Genomic DNA, 25359 nt, shown 5'->3' on the forward strand with positions numbered 1-25359 from the left:
ACCTATCAAATAAAATCACTGCTCACCTTTGAACCTGTCATCCGAGTCACTTTCACTCTCACTGTTGTCATCTGGAAAAAAAAAAAAAGTTTAATAGAAAAGGTTATTTTCTCTATGGGCCGGGGGATGTTCAGATATGTGTTTATGTCATGAGAAAAGCATACAGAGAGGGAGAGAGAGGGCTCTCTGTGGGCGGAGGAGATATAAATATTTACCCACTTATCTGGCCTTGGGATAAAAGGGAATAAGGAGCAGCCTTACCTCTGAGAGATGCTGTCTCAAGATTGGACATGGACAACTTCTTTAGCCTCTTCTTCCCTCGTTTAGTGCAGTAAATGGAGTTTATCCTCTGGACCAGCTGTAAACAGAAACCGGAGGAAATTCTCTGTGAGGAACTTGGAGTTCATTCTGTTTGTCTTTTGATCCTAAGTATAGAGGAAGCAGGCATGTTCCTTGCCAAAAGTAATAGTCTTAAGTGCACTGCATGTATTTCAAGCGTTGCAGATTATTAAAAAGAAATACTTTAGGTAAAGCTCTTTAAAATGCACCTCAAGGGCTGATTTTCCATGCAAAACGTCTTGCTGGATCAAAGTCTGTTCTCATTAAACCTCTGTTCCATAGTAAGGAATACTAAATGATCCAGAACTGCCAAGATTCTGGCTTGGTTACGACAGAAAACTGATCAGGTTCGTGAGATTTCCAATCCAGTGACAAAGGCTTCTGCAGGATTTTGTGTGGTATCTAGCATAGCAGTGTGTACCTTGGGGATCCTCCAGTGCCTGCGAGAGGGAAGGGAATCACTGGTGCCACAGACACTGTCATCCAGCAAGCCACAGGGGGACGATGACATGCCGACATGCTGGGGGATGAGAAGCATTTCATCGTGGCTGTAGCGTTTGGACAACTGGGACATGCGGTGGCTCTTCCTGTCACTTGGACCAGGGAGGCGGAGAGACTGACTGCTGGGTTTGGAGGGAAGCTGGACATAGAAAAGAGAAAAGACGCTGTCCAAAACATTTCAAACCGATGAAGTTTTACTATTAGATTCTATTAGTTCCCCAGCCTCAGCTTTCAACTTTATTTTTTTTGCCAGAGACTGGAAAAGGTCTGAAAAGGGTAAAAATCTGTCCTTTTCACATTCTTTTAATTCTAAATGATAATTATTATTAATAATGATTCATCAACTATTGAAAAAGTCAACTTCAACTAATTAAGCAATCAAATAATCTTTAAGTGGGGAGTATAGCCTCTAAAAATTGCCAAGAGAAAACAACAGAGAGCATTAATTTTGTTCAAAACTCCACAAAATATAAATAAAATTTGCATTTGAGGTGAAAAAAACCTTCTTTCTCACTAAATATACTCAGTTTAAACTTAATCTTGTTTAAAATAAATGTAGCTGCAGCCTTGTTGAAAATAAAAAATATAAAAAATTCCCAGGTACATCTTAATAAACTAGAAAATGTAATATCTATTGTGTTCCTCCACTCTTGTCGAATCTGTTTGGGGGTTTTTTGTGCTTGTTTTTTCACTTCTTCAGACTGTTTAGAAACTAAGGGAACACCTGGATGTATATTAGTCATTGCTGTAAAGATTAATGAGCTCTTTGAACTGCTAACCTCCTCCCACTTAAATGATAAATAAAGGGCACACATAACAAAGACACCTAAATGTGGCTATTTTCATGCCCCAGATTACTTCCTGATGGACTAAACTGCTGACATGTTCCTTTGTTTGTCCTATTTGTTGATACATATGGGGCCTTTTATAAGATGGTGGTACGTTTAAACAACACCCAACATTATAGCACCTAAAGAGCATTTTTTTTAAAACATGCTCACTTGAAAAGGAAAGAGTTTTCACCTGAATCTGACTATGACTCTCAGTATTCAGGCAGTAAACCTTGCACTGGAAATAAAGAAAGAAATCCTCATATTTAACTTAAGAAAAATGAAACTAGTGAAACAGTTTCATTTTTTCGAATGAAACAGATGTTTGTTAGTAATATAACATAATATGATATGTTTGAATCCAAGCACTAAATAATTTTTCAAACTCATCTACGGTTAAAGTTTGGAAGATAAAATGAAAATATTGTACGTGTTCAGCGTGACAGAGAAACAGGACTGCAGCTTTGTGCTTTCATAACGTTTGAAGTGATAAAAACAGAGCAAAAGCAAAAGGAGACGTACTGCAAATGGGAATTAGTACAAGTGAATTAGTGCAAACAAGAAAAAAAAAAAGAATAACTCTATAATGCAATCCAAATTTAAGATTTAGATTCCATGTTCCTTTAGACTATATGACATTTGTGTATATAAAAATAATAATTCAATTTCATATCAAATTGGTATCAGTTAATAACTTAAATAATGTTAACCACATTATTTAAACTTAAATTATTCATAAAACCATCGACATTTACGTCTCATTCAAAATAACTGCTTTTGCTATTGTTGAAACTATATTTGAAGTGCTATAATCAAGCTCAAATAACACCTGGCTCACACACTATAGTCAGCCATCATTTTCACCAATAGATTTCTTTCCTCTCTCTTTTTTATTTTTGTACAAAGCCTGTGGATCTGTAGGAGTAGACTTTGTTGCTACTAAATCCATAATCAGGTTGACCTAATCAACAAAGATTCACTTTTGAAAGTTGCCTTCTTGATCACTGACGAGTTCTTCTATTCATTCAATTCAGCTGAAATTCAAAAATACTTTATTAATCCCAAATGGAAATTAAACCTAACAGTAGGTCATTGGCAGTTACAGCAGTATTTAATCTATGCTTTTCAGGTGAAAGCCAAGATTAAAATTCATTTCAAGGCGTTTTAATTATATAGCACCAATCTATGGCTTTCATATCAAGCAATCAAACTGAACAAACATGTTTAATTCAGTCAAGCTAATTCAGTTCAGCTCAATCCACTTCATTGCAATGGTGATACACTTCTTTTATATTCAATTCTATTCCCAGTAATTACGCAGTCAAATTCAGCTGCCTGTAAAATGCAGACTAGTGAAAAGGTTAGCTAAGAAAGCCCAGAGGATTGCAATGGGATACTGACTTTATAGCAATCCCTCAGTGGAAAGAGTGTAGCAGTAGAGGAACAATTTCCTTTGGCAGAAAAAAAAAATCCAGAAAAAACAGGCTGAGTATAAGATTTAACCTAATTTCAGGTGTAGAAGAGTGGCCAAGTGGAGCTAGGTGTTTGAGTGCAAGAGAGGCTGCTCATTGGTTCAAAACTAAGACAAAGAAATAGAACTTTATTTATCTCACACTGGAGAAATTAACTCTTTGCATTTAACCCATCCCCGTGGGTAGTTGCGTAGATGTGCATTCTCATGTGCTCATGAAACGAAATCAGCCTCAGCCCTAGCACTGTTCCAAATCATAAGAACACAAGACAGAGGACAGACAAATTCCCCGGCTGTTGTTCTCACCCCTCCCTCTCTACCGAGCATGCATCAGAGCAGACTTCATTCTCAAGATTAACAGCTTTCCCAGCATGCACTGTGGCAACAAGTGGAGCTCCAAGACTAAACGCAGCCAGGACTAACATTAGTCCGTCTGCAGCAGCCCTCTCTCGGCATAGCCACGTGTTAAGTACCGCTGGCTCTGAATTTTTTCTTTATTTGGCAAAACATTTATTTGGCAAAACGCAGTGGGTAGCACTGTCTTTCTGCATGGAGTTTGCATGTTCTCCCTGTGCATACGTGGGTTCTCTACGGGTACTCCGGCTTCCTCCCACAGTCCAACAACATGACTGTTAGGTAGTTGGCTTCTCTAAATTCTCCTTAAGCGTGAGTGTGTGCCTTAATGGTTGTTTGTCCTGTTTGTCTCTGTGTTGCCCTGAGATAGACTGGCAACTTGTCCAGGTGTAGCCCACCTCTCCCCTTTAGAAAGCTGGAGATAGACACCAGCACCCCTAGCAACCCCACTTCGAATAAGCATGACGGAAAATGGATGGATGGCAAAACATTCATTTGATTTGTGTTTATCTGACTGTGTTAATCATGAGTACACTTCTGTTCCAGTTGACCCATATTTATGCTGTGTGCTCCTGTTCTCCCGGAGTCCATACTTCCCTGTGTTCTTGTCAAGAATGTACTTAGCGAGAACACAAGAACACGTGTCAGAACACTGCTCCTTAAGGTATGGGTTAAAAGCAAGGGGCCAATGTCCCCACATTGTGACTACCGAGGGATATTTCCTTCCTTATGAAAAAAATTTTATATTTATTTAAACAGTTTTGTCCCTGATGATTATTATTTGTTTTGTTTAATTATCTGTCTTTATTTTGGAAAAAGTGAGTCAATCTGCCAGGACCTTAAATGACAAAGAAGTTAAAAAATGGCAACTAAAATAAAGAGATTCCTACAATGATATGCTTATATAGAGAATGTTTAACAATGAAGTTGTAAACGAGGATAGTCAAAAATGTTATTGATCTTGTTATAACAAATCACATTTAATACCATAAAAAAGTTGAGTTGAGAGTAGTGAAATGATTGAAAAAACTTCAGTCTGGCAATATTTTTATGTCATGTCAGTAATGGGTAGTGCTTTTTCTTATAGAATGTCCACCACTCTTCACCTGTTCCAGATATTGCATTTTAGTCCAAAGGCCATAATTTGGTGTCATTTAGCAAATTAATATCTATCCAACAGCTGATGTTGACAACGGTGGGACTTACCTGAGGCGGAGAGTTAAGCTTCCTGTCCATAGTGGCCCAAGATCGGCTGCTCTCTGAGAGACCAGGCTTCCTATTCAAACTCCTCCGCTTCAGGTCAACATCCTCGTATGGATTCTCCTTTTCTGTGTAGACAAAGAAAAAATATGGGGTCAGCAAAAAAGGGTAGCTTTTGCAATGGGGTCAGAGTGGGGTTAGTATATAAAATATACTGCATATCAGGGGTCAGAGCGAGTTATAAAGATGTCTAGGACATAACAGGGTCCTCCCTTTGGACAATCTAAGATGAGTCATGGAAGGTAGGTCAAAGGTCATTCTCAGCTCTTTCACATGAACTCCATGTTTTAAAACATTTACTGTTGGCAGCAGGTCTTGCAGACCCCCATGGCCCTGCTCTAACACATGGACATGATGCGCCTGGTGAGTCAGAGTCCAGGCATGCAACATGTCTGCACAGGAGGATCTTCTCCTTAGAGATTTCAGTAACAGAAGTGCTAAAAGACATTTTAAAGAATAACTTTTATCTGCTGTTCAATACATACGTTGGAAACACTTAAAGACATGTAAACTATAAAGTGACTAGTGGCTGATTAATCTAGTATATAATAGCAGATTTCTTCTAAACAGATATTTAGAAAGCCTTTAATAATTACATATTTTGAATTAAAGTATTTTTAACAATAACAGTAGATCTATGTCAATAACTTCAGAGTTGATTTCATTTCTAAATAATGTTTGGCTTTGCAAACAAAAACTTTGACCACATTTAGAAAAAATGTTTCCAATTATAAATACTTTTATGAAAATGTCTATCTATGTCGAGTAAAAAGACTAACTTTCCACCACCTTAGGCCTGGGCATTAATATAGTGACACAATGCTGGTGGTAATGTTGTAGTCAAGACCACACCAACAGTGACCAAGAAGTACCAAGACATGACCTTTAGATGCCGAGACAATGACCATGACCTTATATGGCTCTCTGTAATCCATGGCATAAATTAGGTCCAAAAAAATGTGTTAACGGTCTTTTATATGTCATGTGAGCTGAGGTTTGGCATCTTAAAACAAGTGAGCTCTCAGTTTTGATTCCTGATTGAAGAATAACATCAGCTTTAAATTTTATACTTAAAACTGTCAAAAGAGGAAAATAAAATGCTTTTCAAAGAAGCTCCAAAATGGTAGCCTGGGTGCCATTCCGAACTTAGTCCCGCCCACAAGGTTTGAGGTCGGGAAGTTCGGTCTGGCTCTGCTCCATGGTAGCGCGAGTATTACCGCCCACTGTCAGGCGATCCAATCAAATTGTCAGGGCGGGCTTTATACGATGATGGACAGATGATCAACAGTAACGTAATCAACCACGTGACCAAAGCGCGCTTGGGCGACAACAACAATGGCTGCCGCCGGAGAGTTGAGGTGAGTAGATTCTGCTATTAGGTCTGTTCTAGAAGATATCGACAGCAATTTAATTTTAAAAGAGGAACAGAGAAACGCGATCAAGGCTCATCTTCTTATTCTAGGCGTGAAACTGCACGCTTTGATTTTTGTTGACAACAACTATGCGTTGCTTAACATACGTCACGCACTCCGTTGCTCTTATTGGTTGTACGTCTGTCCAATTGAGTGCAGAGGCATTTTTTTTCCTGGTTCGTTCAAAACACGCCCCATAATCACAGCTCTATGGAGCAGCATCAGACTCATATTCTGACTAGAATTGAGTAGGACTACGTCAGGTTACCAAAATGGCACCAACAGCTAATAAATCCAAACAAGCAGGGCTAAGTGGACATCTATGAAATATTCTTTGCAAAGTCGAGTCAATATAAATAGTTTAAATCTTCCATTATTTTTATAATGTGTTCTTTTTGTTGACATTTGTTGAAGTTTAATATTCCATTTTTTCACACATGAGATGAAAAAAAAATAGGTGTGTAAATCCAGATTTTCGATCTTGCGGATAAATGAATAAGGAATTACGTCTGGAAAGGAGCTTCTACCGCCTGTTTTCATCTTTACTTACTTACAAAAAAAATACAAACCATATAATAGATGGTAAATACCACAAACCAACATCAACATTGCATTTGAACACCCACTCATATTCTAATTTCTAATGGAAAACTGGAAAATTGTATGATACTGTAGTTGCTGAGATGGCGGAGATCAGCAAAACGATTCTGTATGGCGAGTACTACATTTTTAAGTGTTCTCTCCTGTTGTGTTTATAGCTTACACAATGCTGTGACATATACAAGCCATTTTGACTTGTATATGTATAGTTTTTGAAATGTCAATTAATCCTTTTTTTTATAGCAAATGCATTTGATGCATCCTCTTCTTCCAGAAGCAGACAAGCTAGGAAGTCTTTTATTGTCTTGCCCAAGCAGCAGGTCAGGAAACGCACCTGAACACAATAGACTGATAACTTCCACTTTTCAAGTGGAAAGAATCATCTTCACCATACCTCATGAAGGCATTAAATCACATGCAGTAAAACTTCCTCATTTCATGGGAATCAGTCCAAATTTTTCAGAACAAACAAATGATTGGTGTTTTTTAAAGACTTAAATACATGTAATACCAATATCATATGGTACCGCTATCAAATGTTCAGTCATATGATACCATATGATTGAACTAAATTAGTTAATTTAAAGCTTTACCTATATCTTATTTTCTAATTGTATTAAAGGAAAGGCGAATTCCAATAAGTGTGATTATTCATATTATGATATTTAAAATGGTACCAGCACAGATGTGGCTACTGTTCTATGGAAGACCACCAGACAATAAATTATGCTGGAAAAAAGGAAACGAAACAGCATTACAGAGCACCCAGCAGCTTTCACTGATGTCACCTGGCAGAGGTCCAACATTAATAAAGAGAGAACTTGTGTAAAGCTGCAGTCCACTTCTATTCAGATGTGCTCTGAGAATCTTTTTTTTTTTTTTGGCAGGGCCTGAAAAAAAACCCTTAAGAATGAGAAGAAACCACAGTGAAGAACAAAAAACAGAGCCAGATGGGCTAAAAAAGCATGAAGGGAACTTTTATATGAAAGAAAGTTAGCGCTATCTGTAAGTGAAGTTTGAATAAACAAGTATCTTTCTGAGCATATTGGTGGAAAACTCGATGAACTTCAACAATGAGGGAGTGTTTTTAAAAACATTTGGGGTTGAAGAGACAGACAGTTTCGTTCACTTATCTACTCTTTGGTTAATTATTTATCCGCCACTAAAAGACAGACAGTGTGAGCTGCCAAAGGCTCCTGTATGCATCATGTTGGATTTCACAGTAAATAAGCTGAGTGGAGTAATATTCTGTGCATCGTTAACGCTGAGAAGGAGAAAAAGTTGGCCTAGTCTGGCCCCATGTTGCGCTACAGCTCCAATAAACTGGAGCAATACTGTAATGAGAGCCTGCTGGGAAAATGACATGTCTGTATAGCTACTTATGTGCAGCAGGGTACTAATCTACTCCTATGATTACAAACATCTCTCTGACACGCTCCCAGACATACAGTACCATGTAGGCAGTGGACACACCTCTGCTGCACGCTGTGATGGTACATATCTCTCTACACAATGGGCTCTGTGGGCAGGGCGAGGCTCAGAGCAAACTATACCAACAATGTCAGTATCAGCTTACACCATGAAGGACATAAAGAGGGGAGCTAAGTTACAGTTGCTCTGTTGGAAGGGGTGGAATTGTGGGTTTGAAGAACAATATCTGGCTTTGAAGGAACACATGTAAACACTGTGAACTTTGAGAAAAACAACGTGAAAAGGATTTAGATGAGAATGTGCAGTAGAAAGTCTGTATGATTTGGTTATTATAAAGTATGTTAGGCAACATGGTATATAACCGAGAAGTATAAGGGGAAGTGATAGGTGGTTTTTCAGAAGGTCTATAATTCAAAATCTAAAAAGTGTATCAGCTTTTTGAAGTATGCAAATCTTTAAGCATAAATTAAAGTGGGCCGGTATACAAAAATCACTTCTAAATATTACCCGTCGGAGTGATGGTACTTTTTTCACATACCTGGACTTTCTGGGGCATATCCGCCCCAACCCCACGCCAACCTTTTCAGTAGGGTCTGGCAATTAATTGCATTTGTATTTTAATAGCAATTTGATAAAATACAATTTTTAAATTGCAGAGGCACTCAATTTTGGTCACTTTAGATTTAACAAAAGAAGGGAATAGAGTCGCAACTAGAATGCAGATCCATGCATGTCAGTAGCAGAAGGCAATTTTCCAAACAAAAATAGCAAAAGTCCTGTTGATTTTGGACAAGCTCGCTTTTAAGGTCGTAAAAACAATGAAATCCTGTAGTGAAACATCTGAATGCTTGTGGTTAAGCAAAGGAATATCTCAAAAAGGTTTCAACGGCAATATTGTTTTTTTCTTTTTTTTTATACATTGCAATTTAGATTTTTGCCAAGTTGGAGCAGCCCTAGTTGACAGCTTGCAGCCTATCTGTTGACAAAAAACAAAAACTTTGCTTTTTGGCTCAAAATGCCATACATTTGTGTGGCTGATGAGTCAAGAAAAGCAGAGGAAAATGAACACTGCTGTAGCATATGTGAATGGTCACAACAGCACTCTGAACAGTCCTTTGCATACATGCACACGGAGGAGACATATTTTCACATAAGATCAAGGGCGGTGCTAGCCATTTGGGGGTCCTACGGACAAATGAACAATAATAAAGTATTTGTCATTTAAATGCATATACTTTTACACAAGATAACTGTGTTGTACCTCTCATGGCATAAAATTGACAAAGGAGCAAGATTTTAGGAGGGAGTAAAATGAGGAAAAAAATAGAGTACAATAACTAAAATGCAACACTGGAGGTATAATACAGATCTAGGACTCATCCCATTAAGCTCTGTAAGAATATCTTACTGGACAGGATGAGCATTATCTGTGGACCCTGTGTAATTATTAAATAACCCCTCTAGGACTAATTTTTATGTGGGACATTCACAAGAGACAATTGAAGCCTGAGATTTAGCTTAAATGTACAGCCTTCTCCCTGAGATGATGTTAATGGGGTGCAAAGTGATTCCTACCATAGAATGCAATGCATGGCGTGATCCACAGTTTGCATCTATTGCTCCTCCTCTCCATCTTTTTAATTTTGAACTTTAATTATATATGATCATTTCTCATGTATTTTTACTTATTCAAAGAAGGTTAGCGGTTAATCAACCGTGAATAAGTGCATGCGAAATTGTGCTTTGCTGTGTTTATTTTTGCTGCCTTTGTCTACGACAGTAAAAATAATTCCAAACATTCTTTTTGTTTCTCTCCCTCTTTCTCAGCACGTCAAGGAGATGTAGACAGGAAGTGAGACAAAGTGGAGATGTCTGTACAGAAGCATGTCTTAATCCTGCTTTAAAAAAGATTTATGCTTTTAAAAGAAGTTGCATTAATGTGCATTCCATGTTTACTTTTAAAAACCTTGCCTTTAGGGCTGACAAACATTTCTGTTGTCAAGCTGTTTTCAATTATCAACTCATGACTCTGTTAAAGCATTACCTGTAGTGCAGCTACTTTTCCTACTTAATTACATACTGCTCTCATGGAGGGGGGCACCATTAGAGACACTAAAAAGAGGTCCATCTTTTTCTTTTTAAAATATTTAGGTTTTTTTTTGTTATTTCTTTAATTTAATGTTGATATTTATAATGCCTGTTGCTTAACAATGGTATGGGCAGATTTTACAATTACATAACAATCCAGAAGAAGCAAAGAGTCTGCACATAGTCATTTACTTATAAACACAATGGGATCCACTCTGCTTTTCATCAGCTTACTTCTTGCATTAACGATCTGCTCTGCTCTAGATTGCAGTAAGGTTCAGGGGGGCAAGCTGCAAAAATAGAGCAGCTGCCTATTTAACAGAAGCAGCCGGTTTGTGTGGGACGCTTTAGAAACTCGCCGCGGTGCACCCGGTGGAACCACTCTAACTGAATATAATTGATGCAATCAGCTGTGACAACCCAGCGGAGGCGCATACATGCCGCCTCCACATCCAGAGCCTATTAACATCAAAAGACAGAGTAATCGCTTTTTCATGTCCTGATGCATCTTATTTTTTCCTAGAAAAAAAAAAAAAAAGAATTTTGGGGTGTAATTTCTTATTTTTCTATGCTCACGTCTAGAAATTTAAATCTTTGTCCCTTTTTTCTTTTACAAAGCATTCTAACTTTGGTCTATTATAAGGAGAGAATCTGCAACAATTTTAATGATTCCCATAGATTCAAAATTACATTATGCTCTAGACTATACTTTGATATAAAACATTTCTATGAGCTTTAACTACATATTTAGAAACACAGCTCTGCTGGAAGGTTAACATCCCCACCAGAGTATAGTCTCTTTGTGTATTTTAGCTATATTTATAATATTTATAACTGTTTCCCCCTACATGGCCTTAAATCATGCATTTAATTCATTTTAAAATGCCATCCTTTAACAATACCACCAATAGCTCTCCTGTCAATGGATTCTCACTCCCAAGCTCTGCAGCCCCTCCAGAAATGTAAGGATCTCTTACCTATTCTGATAAATGTTCTCATTGGCTAACATGCCATTTTAGGTGGAAAACCCTGTCTTGTCCTTTTTTGTATGTTCAAATGATGGAGTGAAAAGTGCTCTGCAAGTTTTACAAACTTTGGCTATTGTTTTATAATCTTACACTGCTTCAAACTTCACAGTGTTATTGTTGATCTATGTTCACTAGATTCATATTTTTAATTAATATTAACAAAAATGCTCTTTGAAAGTGAAGCTGTATTTATACTAACATTAATATGCACTAATCTAATTAATGACCTATTAGATCATTTCTAAACCAAGCCAGTTTTTATTTTTATTTTAGTGGTATCAGAATAAAGGGGCATGCACTTAAATGAAACCTTTTTAATTCAAATACAAAAACTTGAGGTTGGATTTATCTTCCACTCGACAATCATGCACTGCTTTGTGTAGGTCATTTAATTCTAGCAAATTACAAAACCCATTAAAACATGTTGAACCGTGAAGAAGGTTACACAATTTGAAGCAGTTCAAAGGGTATGAAGGCTTTTACAACATGCTGTAAATCTTACCTCAAATAGTTTTAAAATTAAGGGTTTGTTACTTTATGTAAAGGTGTTAAGGTTGAATCATCCACGACAGAGTCTCCCGCATTTGTTTACAAGCATAAAACCAGACATTAGTGTAAAGTCACTGCTGCACAGATTCATGATTCATGACACACCTAAGCACACATCATTCATCATTTCTCTTTTCATCAGCTAGACCGGTTAACGACAATTAAGAAGCACTTTAAGATAACAATCTGCCATATGCTCATAATAACATAAAAGAATGACACACCATAGGTAAACATAACACAGGAAACATCAAACACAGCTGCAAGACCTGGAAATGCTAGGAGATGATGAAAGAAAGTGGAGTTGTCCTGGTGGAGTTCACAGCATTTTTTAGGTCAACTGTAGACACACAAAGAGGCATGGATATGTTTCTATGGCTTGATCAGGTTCCATATATAAACTTTTCAACATATAGAGAGAAAAAACAACCTTAAACAGAGGGGGCAGACTCAGGTTCAAGCTCTCAAAAACCTACAACGCAGCGATAGAGATGATTCCTTCCCAATTTTATCTCAACCCCCGTCGCTATGCAGGGGAACAAAACATCTTGCCTGGTCAGCCAGACCAACAATGCCCCTAACGACCCCCCTTCCAGAGGCATAGGCCAGAATTTCGTAATGCAGGCTAAAAAAGAACCCAAACAACCCCCATTGCCCCCATGGTTGGACCCGTTCATCTGCTTCAATTGGCACGTTTTCTAAGCCAAAGCAAGGTTTTGGGCTACTATATAAAGCTTTGAACTCAATGCTAATTCTGGCATATTGAATAGAAAAACATCCTGGATGGCAAGCGAAAAGTCTTCAAACTTGAAAACAAATTCCAATGGATTGTTTATTAACCTTTTTTGGAATAACTATGACCAAGATGACTGAGAATCTTCACCGGCACACATAGACTTGAATTGTTTTTTCTTTACCCACCAACACCCTAACCCAACCGAAGATTCCATCAGTTAATGGGCAGAAGTTGTATTCTTTAGATTTCAGGAGGAGAATGGAGAACAAACCAGACGAAATAATAGGTCATTCAGACTCTCCACATACAACAAACCCATCTTAGACTTTAATAATCATAATCAGATATCTACTGTCACCCCCTCGTTAACCCCCCTCGTTCACACAGACTATTCATTCATGCACCCTGCTTTCTCTCACTAATGGAAGCCTTTCTAGTCAGTGTGTTAATTCCTACAAACTTTATTGTGATGCAGCCTGACTTGCAGCTCCCCTCCATGGTCTGTCAGATATACAGATCAAATCTATTTGTGAAACATGATGAGCAAAATGCGTCAATTTCTAAAAACCAAATGAGCCAGACAGGATTTCAGACACAAGGAGACTGAAGCAGATCCTATAGATTTTAAAATAAGAGGCGACGCACAGACGGGTCCTATACACATTGAATTAGAACTGCTGCACGGCAACATGAGACAACAACCCTATCCACTGAATCCACTGTGCTGTAAATGATCTTATTCTGTCTGCTGTCTCGTTCTTTCAGTTTTATCGTCGAGTTTGCTGCAATGTTGTAATCTTCTAAATGGCATACAGTCCTCTATAATACTGGGTTTACATGTCTGCTTCCCCAAATACCTGCTTTTGTGCTCTTTTCTGTAATTTCATGGGCTCTTTGTATTGTTTTGGGAGATTTTTGTGGGCCTTTTTTTTCTTCCTGCATTTTTTTCATGTGTTGTTATATTTTGCAGTTCAAAGCCACCACCGGGTTCAGTCTCCAGGACACTGTTTTGGTCAGCCATGAAGACTGCCAGGCAAACTAAAGTCTAACCCTCGCAGTTAGATGAACAATGGGAGCCTTGTTAAGATTCTCGAGAAAATCCGTCATGCCCTGACACTCACTCCAGAGCTGCACATCCTCAGCCAGGGAGAGGAAAAAAAACAAAGACACTCATGAGCAAGCAATGGACCATGAAGTATGATACGCTTGTACAAAAAGATCCAGCCCTTATTTGGTAATCACTGAGCATTATAACATGAACAATATTTCAAAGAAACAAAGCATTTTTTTTTTGTCTCTCTACATGTGAAACCCAAGCAACATTATGAGCCTGACACACATTTTTGACTGCAATGAAAATGCAACGGGGGAGTCAGCAGCTGAACTGGGCAGAAGGCCTGGGGTCATTTGCTAGTGGAAAGGAATTTGGCTTTTCAACATGTCCGCTGTTTCATACGCAGATCATCACTGAGAACAATCTGCAGCATTCTTCTAAACTTTGCAGCCATCCCAACAAGTTAGATTAAGTGTCTCCGTTACTGATTACAGCGTCCTAATCAACAAAGTAGTGTGCTAAAACATGATGATGTTTGGATTGGAAAGCTGATTGCTAAAAAATGTAATTATTAGGCTATAACTCTGTGCATCAGTCATTAATCTTACTCTAACGACTGAGTGTTGACATACTGAACCCACAGTGGGAGGTTTTTACCAAGAATATCTAAAGGAGGAAGAGAAAGCAGGTTTCTCCACCAGCCTTATTATGATTAGGCACCAGCGTAAGAGTGCAAATTTAATCAGCCCTCCTAAAATACAACTTAAAGTCTGATTTTTTTTCCTCTTACATCACCATCATTTCTATTTTTAGCTCACATGATTGAGGGTTTTTAAATGTAAAGCATGTGTTAGTAGCCTTTCTTCATGGTAGATAAGTCTCCTAATTTGCACTGAGTGGGGCATATCTCACATAAGTTATAGTATAAGTTTTTTTTTTTTTTTCTTAAGCAGTATATATGTTAAATTATGGTCAACTGGTCCTCCAAACAATCTCAGTTTAGAGAAACAAGGTTAAAGTCCAACTGCGAAGGGAAACTAAAGAGGCAGATTTTAAAAGATTTCTGTCATTCAATATTAGTTGCTTCTAGAACAATTTTTAAGATACTGTGGCATCTTTAGGCTGTATTTGGAGTAAAATAATCAGTGAGAAAATATGGAAGTAAGAATGGAAACAACATTTACTCAGTCTAACCCAGTCTTACAGACTGAAAAAAGTTTACTGAAAAAAAGTATTACAGTGTGACCAATCAGACCATTACTGGAGGCTGAAGGACCCAAAAGCTGTGATGATAAGTAGTTTAACAATTACAAAATACACCAATTTATTGTAGCGATACAAGGAAAACAGAGCATAGAACCGTGGTGAGCCCAACATAAGAAACCAGCAAAGAACAATGAGAGGCAAGTACCTAAATTCTGAGAAGGTGTCTCAGAATTGAAGCATTTTAGCAGAGTTAATTGATAAATCAAACTCTTACCAAATCTGGTTAGGAACACCTGCAAACATCTCTCCCTTTTTTTTTGTTTTTTTTTTCCAAAAAGGAAATGAAGGATCTACGGATACATCCACTGATGGAGCAATGTTTGTTCTGATTCAGCTTGCAGCCACTGGTTAACGTCATACTCGTCACTGCACTCATTGGTTCCTAACATTTCTAGGCTAATGCATCTGCCGCATTTTCAGTAGTTTGTGAATTCCCAAATCTTGCAACAATTCATCTTGCTAAGAGGATAAGAAAATAGCAACTAACTAGAGAAAAAAAATACCAAAATACGTCTAAATACAAAGACAAAAGTTTACCCAAACCCAAACATTGTTAGATCAGGCTCATGACGGGAAAATAAAGGAGCACAGCACTGCCCCTCCCCAACACGTTGCCACATACTGCCTGATGCTCCCTCTTTTTGTCTAATTGACTCATAAAGAAGAGTCAGCTGTTTAGAAACTGATTGACTTAAACAAAGTAAGGGCTACCCGTTATACCAGAAGAGTTGGCAAACTAAGAGCAGTATGTCAGCTGATAGGTTAAACACAAGTCAGTAGTGACCAAACTAGCTAATTAGCTTCAATTAGTTTATTAGATTCCCAGTTATTAGACAAAAAATGGCTGCAAAGCAATGTAATTTTCAATACAAGTTTACATAAAAGTTGCAACTCTATTTAATATTATTTTAATTCAACAAGTTTAGCTGCATAACAAACATTTTCTTTCCTCTTATTCTATCCCAAATGGGCTACACTTACCTACTATGTCTTCATAGGCATTCTCCTCTAAAGTGCTTTTAGAACTGGGTCGACTCTTGGGGTCTGTGGTCAGCGCGCCGTTCTCTGTGGGGGAGGAAGGATATGAGGATGGGAGGCTGGCAGCATCCTCCGACTCACAAGACTCTCTAAGTAGAAGACAAGCAGAAACAAACAGAAATCCATAAACAAAAGCTACAAGTAAGTCAGTGTTTTATAATTTGTGAAGCAAACATAAATTATACAAGGATGAAACCCACAAATCTGGACGTGAAAAACAAAAAGAGTCTAGATCTGTTTTTATAGCTCCGTGCACAAAAAATTAAAACTAATCACAAAATGATAAAATCTACCATCAATGTGTGATTCAAACACAAGCAAAGTTCCAAATAAGATATCTTAATATCTCTGAGGGCTCTCTGTATGCCGTAAAGGACACACAGCGTGTCAGTCACTGCAGAGAATCTTAGCTGGACTGTGTGTCTAAGAGAATCTACTGTATCCTCACAATAAAATGTCAACAGCATGTGGTTTCTGCTCTGAAACAGCTTCAACCACAGGAATGTAAAAAAAAAAAAAGAATCCATGGGATGAAAGTTTGAGAATTTCACATTGGAACGATCTGGTGAGGCAACACCCTTGCTCAAGTGGTGAGAGTGAAATAAGAAGAGAGGCAAAGGTCAACTGCTGGATTGGACTGCAGCTGGTAAATATGAGAAAGCATGCCTGTATTTAACAGTTTTGAGAAACTTCCAAAAAGATTTTATAGGCCATCAAAACACTCTTGAATTTGTCAAACATTTTAAATGTTCTTTAGACCAAAGCAAATCTGTTCAGCATGGGGTGTTTCCATGAGATGCACTTAAGAACCACAAAGATTTAACGGAAAAAAGGCAAGGATGAAACCTGAGTGATTAAAGAAGCATACGCAGGCACATGACAAAGTCTCACCTGTCCTGGATTCTAACTGGCTTGCTCCCCTCACACTTCAGGATCCGTGTGGTGCTGGGTGCAGGAGTGGAAGGCAGGGGTGGGGGGGACTCCAAGGCTCTGTCTGGAGGTAATCCGTTGGTTGACGAAACGTCCTTCTGGTCCCGTTTGGCCTCATATTCAAAAGTGCGTTTGGGTTTAGGTAAGGGGTTCACTGGTGTGACCGCAGAGGTCTGTGGACTCTGTGGTTCCGGGCTCTCAGACCTGGTCGAGCTCACACTGAACCTTTGTCTGAGCCGGGAGAGTTTATCAGGGGCCAAATTTGCATCTGGCTCTGTGGCCACAGAGCAGATGCTGCTGCGCTTACTGGCGCACGTACTGTCCAAGTCATCGCCTATTACAAAGGACTTCTGTCTTGTCTTGTCTGGAGCATAGCAGTTACTGAGATACCGTGGAGGAGGAGGACTGGGATTCTCCTTCAGGGCTTGCTCTATCTTTTGTATCCTGTTGAGGACTGCTGATGTCTCTTTGCGAGCAGACAGAGTACGCACAAACCCTCCAGAAGTTTCTGTCTTGCCTTTCCTTTTTTGGAAACGGCCCAAACCATCTTTGTCTGAAACTCCGTCCTCGTCCCCTGTCTCCGCATAGGAGCATTCAGAGAAAGCTGTACTCATCCTGCGGACTCCCTTAAAGTCAAAGGTCTTCTCACTGCAAGGAGAAGACAGCAGACTTGGGCAGCCCTCGCTTCCCCCAACAAGCTCCCCTCCTCGTTTATCCAGACACAGGCTCATCCTAGGCAGAGACATCCTCCTGCACTCCCATTCTGAGATTTTTTTGCGGATTGTGGTGGGGGGGACACCTACTCCAGAGTGGGTGAGAGAAAGGGTGCGTTTGTGGCCTTGGCTTGAAGAACGTCCCAAAGAGTAAGTGCTCCAGCTCAGAGGCCTACCATTGAGTCCTTCACCTGCTGAGACGTCTCCTTGACTATCCTTATGCTCCTGCACTCCTTGATTCTCTTCACAGAACTTGGTTTGTGGCGGGGGCTTGTAGATAGAGAGTCTGTTGTCCAGGCAACTGATGCTCTTAGATTTGGAGAGTCGGCCTTGGGGGTTGGTGTCACTTGTAAGGGAGGCGCCGGGACAAAGACTAGCTGTCTTGTTGGTCCATCCAGCTCGCAGCAGGAACCTGCCGTCGGTCCTGACGTACTTAGTCTGTTTGCTCTCACCGTCACTAAGAACGGGCTGCAGGTTCTGCCCCTGGCTGGCAGAAAGCACTGGAAACGGGGATGCAGACTGGCTCCTGAAACAGGACAGAGAAATCTGTGGGCATTTACAGAAACTAAATGCTAGTTTGAAATGAAAGCACTTATAAAAATAAAGAAACACAAAACAGTTTGTTTTAAACAAGGAAATAAAAAAAAAAAATTTAAAAAGAGGTAATGTTAATTCAACATTTAACAAGTTAAAACGATTTCGCAGGCAAAACATTTCCACAGAATAAACACACGTGGGCAAACATTGTGAGTTTCAGTCGTTTTCTCATGTGTCTCATATGTTCAGAATATTTATCTTAGATAGTCATGTTTGCTACTGTTTAATTATTTAATAGAAGGGAAGTTAACACAAACGATTTTGTGTCACAGTCCAAGTGGTCTAAAATCATAAAGGCAGAGCATAATAAGTAAACCTGTGCATCTGTACATCTATTACAGACAGATTTTAGTAAACCAAAAGAAGCAACCTGTAGGAACTGAAAACCTGTCTATTCATCCATTTATCGAGAAACTGACCCTGAAAAAGAGGGAAAAACTTTTCCAGGATCAAAGCTGGAATAAAATTCTGGGGCCAGGTATTGAGAAAACCACAGGAAAGTATTTGGTCTTTGGCAGCATAACATTCAAATAAAAGCCAAAGGAAATACACACTTCATTTAACTCCGGTTGTGGATTTTTCCAGATAATTGAAAAATTACTTGAGAAGATTCACAGCAGACCTCACACAGAAGCCATGAAACACATGGAAGATTTATGGCAGCGTTCTTACCTGCAAAGCCAGACTGCTCCTCTTAGGTTCTCACAGCCTTTTCTGATCCCTGCAGCTAAGTGATAGTAAACTTTACCGCCTTCTCACAAATGTTCCCATGCAGCCCACCTCCTTCGGGAAGACATGTATCCACGTAGTTACAGGACACGCTAACACTCATAGCGTTAGAGAAACCCTGTGATTATCTAGAAGCTGACTAACCGTTGTGAAAGTGAAGCACCAGGAGATCTGATGTCACTGTCTAGGCTAGAATAACGACTCTTGGGAGGAGGAAGCTGAGGGCTGTGGACTGTGATCTAACAGTGCAGGTTGGGACAGATCTGCCTTCACACCTATCTGCCCTTCCCTGATTTCACTCTCTCTGCTTTAGGGTGGAAAGAAACTTTCAGCAGCTCTGTGCCTACAAGCTTTGAGGATGATGTATGAAACTTATCTTACAACTTTTCCAGGAAGCATGAGAATCATTGTCTAGTGATTTGCACACCTGGTTGCTATGAAAAATTAACTCATCATCCACAGTACCAGGTATATCATGAAACCATGCTTAGGTGAAGTTTTCATTAATCTGATTTCTAAGTTGAACTTCTACCAGTCACTATTACTTAATACCCATCTGGCATTACATTGGGATTCTACAATATTATAATGTATAATAGGGCTGAAACAATCGTGATTAATCAATTATTGAAATAATCATCAACCAATTTAGCAATTGATTCATCATTAACTGAGTGTAGAGACTCTAAAAACAGCCTTTAGCTGATAGAGCAGTAATTATACCAAAATTGCAAAAACAAATATATAAACATTTTGTATTTACGATAAAGAAAACTTTTGTCTGTCAAGATTCTCTATCCAGAAGTTGTCTAATGGAAACGTTTTATTTTCACATGGTTTAAATTCCAGAAAGAAATCTTTTTAAGGTACATTTTCTTACCTGATATATAATTGATTATTTAAAAAAATCATGTTTACAGATTAGACAGTTAGTGAAACGTTCATTAGTTGCAGCCCAAATGTATGTTTAGTGTGGACTCTACATCACACCTGTTGATGAATATTTGCAGAAATCCTTCTGTTTTCTTACCTCTAAATTCTATTAGTTCACAAGTTTATCACATTGTAAACAGTTTATTTAATAATCTTCAACAACCTAATACTTCCGTCTTAATACTTTTCTTCCAAGAACCCAGACCTTTTAGCAGTCCTCTGAAATGGCCACTTTGATCAGCAATTTAGGCTTTATAATAGTTTTATTTGGACTTTGTATGCTTTATAACTAATTTCTGGTTGCATCTTTATATCTAAGTGCCTTAATGTCAACATATGTTGTAAAATACTTTGTTTTTTCAAGAAATATGAAATAATTCATAATAAGTGTATAACCGAAGTTTATTGATCTCACATTGGAGAAATTTACCACTGCATTTAACCCAACCCTTTGGCTGCCATCATGGGGTGCAGTGTGGGGTTAAGGGTCTTGTTCAGAGACCTAGAGAGGTAGTCTGTGCGAATGGGGCTCGAACTCAGAACCTCAGGATCCCAAGCTCTATGCCCTAACCACTAGGCCGCCACTCCCCCAAATTCAATGGAGAACGTATTCAGGACGGAAAGGAAGGAAAAATACAATCAAGTCAATCTTTGAGACTTTACTGAGTCTACAGCACTTTGGAAATCCGCCTTTTTGGTACTGAAATCAAGTTTTATGTGATTGTTTATAACTGTTTTGGTATTTTTTTGCATCTGTTTATTTCAAGAAATGGGAACCATTACTTGCACATTATATGTGCAAATCCATCGGCCAGAGATGGAAATCTGTCAGGTTTCCCTTTTTGCCTTCAGAAATAAATGCATCTGAACAAAGAAGTACAACCGTTTTTTGTTTCCTAACAGAACCAACAGCATCTACTTTGATGGGATTTGTTTTGTCTTTAAAAGACAATTTTGTAAATCAATTTAATTTCCAAATTTTACATGGGGAAAAAAATCTAGGTAAAAAAAAAAAGTTTACATTTTAAATCTGTTAGCCTGGGTAAAATAAAAAAAACATTGTTTGAACACTCTTCACTAACCCTAAAGTAATGGTCAGGGGAAATGAGCAACATTATAAGATGACAGTAAGGTTTGTCTACTTTAAAGGTATTTTACAGTAGATTTATACATTTTCAACAATACTCCACTTACACTAGTTTCTACAGGAGAAACCTCCTAAAAAAATAAATCCACAAAAGACCTACTGACAGATTTTCACTTGATTTCTTTTCAAACATTTATTTATTCAGTAATAACATGGCTCCGTTAAGTGAGACTCACATCATGCTGTAAAACAAAATGTGAGCTGCCAATGAAGACCACACAATTAGTCTCATTTTTAAAGAAATGTGCTGATATTTCTCCTTTTTTTCCATATACTCTTTCAGGTTCCTTGTGATGCGGATCAACCCAATAATCCCGGTTCTTGTCAGTTTCAGCTGGGCTGGCCACACGTACAGTTCTGTACGAGGAGCTGAACATCAGTCACAGCCTTGCCCCAGGCCTTAACTTAGGCTTCCAGGGTATGCTAAACCACAAGCCACATCCCATTGCTAACCAGAACACAGAGAGAGGCCTGCTCACACAGCTAAGACTGCTACTGCTGGAGTTTAGTTTGCACCAGCTGCTGGTCCCTTCTTCATCTCTTTACTACTGCCACTCAGCTACTTGTTTAATCAGTAAGAGGACTTCTTACAGCTTTCCTAGATCAACAAGTTGTTTGGTTCTAAAAACATTTTCCCTAATTACTTTTAAAGTTAGCTAAAACACTTTACTTTAACTACACCATCAGAACACCATCCTGCACTGGTTATATGTTTTAAAAGCTGAAGATCACAGAGAACCAAAAAAACTGATGAAGTCTCTGAATGTTTTTTTATGAAATAAGTTATAAAAAGTAGCCACAAAGTTAATCCTTGTTCCTGCTAGAAAAAAAAAAGATATTTAATCTTATTGCAATCAACCAGAATAACTTAAGGTTCCATACAGACGTACAAATTAGGTCTATCAGGAGTTTGATTGGTTATAATGGTTTTATCAGGGGTAATAATCTCATATTTTATAAGAATCACCTCGCCTCGGTTTTTTTTACCATGCATGTTTTAACCTGTTAGGCCCCAAAGGTTCTCCTGAACCTTTGACCCAATGTGGACATTACCTGTGCAAAGATTCATCAAACTAAACCAAAGTTATACAGGTCTTGGTAAGCTCATCCTTATGCATTTGCCTTTTGGCAAATGTTGGAACCATCTACTAAGATAGAAGCAAATTTATGGTTTTACTTGCAAAGCATAATAAATTCTATTTCAAGGTCTACAATGTCTGGTTACTGAACATTGTTTTTTTAATAAATAACTGCATTTGGGTTTTTTTTCAGTTTTGATAAAACAAAAAGAAAACACTATGTTGTAAAAACAACTTGAGTGTTTTTACTGAATATCAAGAGCAGAGAAACTTAACAGTTTATAGAAATCCAATAAAAAAACACACGACTGCTTCAGGCTACCACCAGCTTTGTGCAGGGGTGTGATATACGTCTGGATTGTTCTAAGTTTTTAAACAGAGCCACGTTTTCATCTTTAGAGGACGTAGATTAAAATTATATCCAACACATCTGCATCAGAAATATTATGGAAAGAGGAAGGCATTTTAAGCCATCTGACAGAATTTCACATTTGGTCAATCAACCACATGTAGGAATAAAAAAAAATAATAAAAAACTTTTAAAGCATCCTTTAAAGCATCCTGGCTGTATTTTGGTGGATTTAGGATTTTAAAAAGAAAAACGCAGAGCTATGAATGTTTTTACATTCAGTTTTTTATTCAGCAGTGATTTTTTTTAATCTTTTGTGCAAGTTGGGTGAATGCTGGGTAGAGCGAAAAAAGGGGGATATCTGTGGAATCTGAGATCAGATAAGTTGCTTATTTGAGTCAAAGCCACCTGCTGAAAATCTGAGAGTTAGTTTTGCAATGAAAGCACTTTGAGGACTTTGTTTACCATCTGATTTAACTCCTGGTAATTTTAACTGTGTTTGAACATATGTTTTATAACAGCTTTTAGCAACGATTCTAATGTTTCTGTGGATAACAGATATGCCTAAGTTAAAAATAAAAAGATAATAGTAATGAACCACAGAAACAAAGTAAAACTCCTCCCACTGTATCAGCTTTGGGGGTTAGGAAGTAAAAATACTTAAACACCAGGAGAAATAAGCTGACATGAAAACATTCGACATATAAGCTTACAGGTAAAAATTAGGATAGGTTAACTGCATGTTGCAAGTGCTTTTAATCACAACAATCCAATTTGAGATCAGACTGGATCAGATCGGAGAAGAATCAATTCTATTAATCTTGAGAATCTGTATCAGATGGATTCTTAAAATTTGAATCCATATCGATAACAAACTGTAGAAGAAATCTACAGAGTGAGAGTTCATCATCCCCGATCCTGAAGGGCTGCTTTGACATCAGATTCAAAAGCTACTGTTACCACTTCAGTGCCATTAAGCACTGCAGAACACTGTAAACCAGAGTCAGAAGCGTGACAAAAGGAAAACCTCTAAAATATGCTGGACAGTGAGCCTTGAGGACCTGGGTTAAGAAACTCTGGACTAGGGCAAAAAATATAATTTTATGTACATACTGCACCATATTCTAATTGTCAGGGTGATAGTCACACAAATTGGGAATAAGATAAGGTCATACATAGCTAAAGACCCCAAAAACAAATACCGATCAAAAACGTTTTAACAGATAGTCTGGTTCATAGGAGAAAATGCATAAAGAAATAAAGGCTAGTTTAAAAACATTCTCCCTTTGTTTGCCATTTTAACCAAATCAAACCCACATATACAGACATTACAGAAACCGGTTACTTAAGGTTTGCTGGTACAGATGTTCACCACCACTGGATGAAACTGAACCGAAATCCTCACAGCAGGTTTCATTTCAGTTAACCAACAGCAACATCATTACAAGCAACCTTCCAGATCAAAATAACTCCACAGACCACAGAAAAGCTATCTTACCAACTCACTGCAGACTCTCTGGGCTGCTTTAAATGAATCACCTCTTAATAATTGCCCTGACAGCAGGACACTGTAAGCTGTCAACATGCCAACACAAGCTCAGCACTCACAGTTTAGGGTTGGATATGGCCCTTGTCCACAAAACAGGATCACACTTGCAGAGGCTTTGATTGACAAGCTTTGATTATTTTTCCCAGGAGTTGAAAAAAAGTATTAAAACAAAGAAAATCCGCCAGATAAATCTTTGATGGAAAGACGTGTTTGAAAATGAATCAGCTGGCAGGCAGAGAGAGGTGACTGGAAGTGCATGCTGATTAAGCCAAACTCCCTGATGTCACTGACCTGTCGGGGACGTCCCGTACGGCTTTACCCGCTCCTGCTCGGGGTACAGCCTTGGGGTTCTTGTTGGCAGTCATGTTTGTCTGCAAACCGTCCGCTCACCTGTCGTGCAAACAGAACAACACAGGGTCGTTTTTCAGTTGAAACCTTTTAGTTCTTCAAAACATTTATTAAAGAGTACATTCAATGGCTAAAATGTAAAGCAACATGCTCTGATAGATCGATAAACACCGACTTTAATCCCTTTCCCTATCAAAAAACAAGAAGATCAAGATTCCTCTGAATCACAGCCAAGGCTAAGGACCAAACAGAGCTTCAGCTGTTTGAACAGGCAAACACATTATCCCTTCCCTGAACGCGCACAACTCAGATTTCTGTGATAGTCAGAGATGACTGACAACTAGCATTTAACACAACAAAAAACATGTAACACAACAGATTACAAGATATTTTCCATACCAACTAAAACGATTCACAAGCTTTTCAGTGAAATCTAGAATATATAGATGTTAATAGAGATACTAACTTATTAATAAGCAAAAACATTTCTATTAAAATCATTTTAAATATTACATCATGTTGAACTGCTGCCATCATGGCCTTTTTTTAACTCTTTGGCTACAGCTGTTGATTATTTTAGAAACTGATTATTATTATTTTTTCAATAGGTCTGAAATGGCAACTAAAAATTACATATTTTAACAGAATAGTAAATGGAAAAACATGAACAAAATATGCATACATATAATTATACATATCATTATTATATATATATATATATATATATATATATATATATATATACACATGTAAACACACAAATATATTATTTTAATCTTGAAACTAACAATTCTATATTTTTTTTTGTAAGTAGGTTATTTTTCCAGTAAATGTGTACCATTGCTCAAGGTAAGGATTCGATTGACAAATCAATTGGTATTTCAATTAAGAATGCAACTAACGATTATTATGATAATCAATTAATCTGTCGATTATTTTTCCAATTAATCAATTAATAATCACATGAGGAAAGTTTCCTTAAAGAAGACTGTATACAGAATTAAAACAGTGAAACCAAAACTTTTTAA

General features: G+C 38.0%; 1 protein-coding gene across 2 annotated transcripts in view; it reads right to left on the reverse strand.

Annotated features, from left to right (window-relative positions):
- Nucleotides 1-25359, reverse strand: part of st5 (suppression of tumorigenicity 5) — a 72197-nt gene that overhangs the window by 25555 nt on the left and 21283 nt on the right. For both annotated transcript variants that reach the window (XM_015375993.1, XM_015375992.1), the window contains exons 2-8: nt 24275-24373; nt 16849-18126; nt 15901-16046; nt 4702-4823; nt 761-979; nt 262-358; nt 27-71 (exon numbers count right to left, since the gene is read on the reverse strand). In XM_015375993.1, the coding sequence (XP_015231479.1) occupies nt 27-71; nt 262-358; nt 761-979; nt 4702-4823; nt 15901-16046; nt 16849-18126; nt 24275-24348 (1981 nt within the window). In that variant the 5' untranslated portion in view covers nt 24349-24373. The remainder of the gene's footprint in view (nt 1-26; nt 72-261; nt 359-760; nt 980-4701; nt 4824-15900; nt 16047-16848; nt 18127-24274; nt 24374-25359) is intronic.

Source organism: Cyprinodon variegatus, unplaced genomic scaffold (genome assembly GCF_000732505.1).
Source record: "Cyprinodon variegatus isolate N-32 unplaced genomic scaffold, C_variegatus-1.0 Scaffold128, whole genome shotgun sequence".
Lineage (NCBI taxonomy): Eukaryota > Metazoa > Chordata > Actinopteri > Cyprinodontiformes > Cyprinodontidae > Cyprinodon > Cyprinodon variegatus.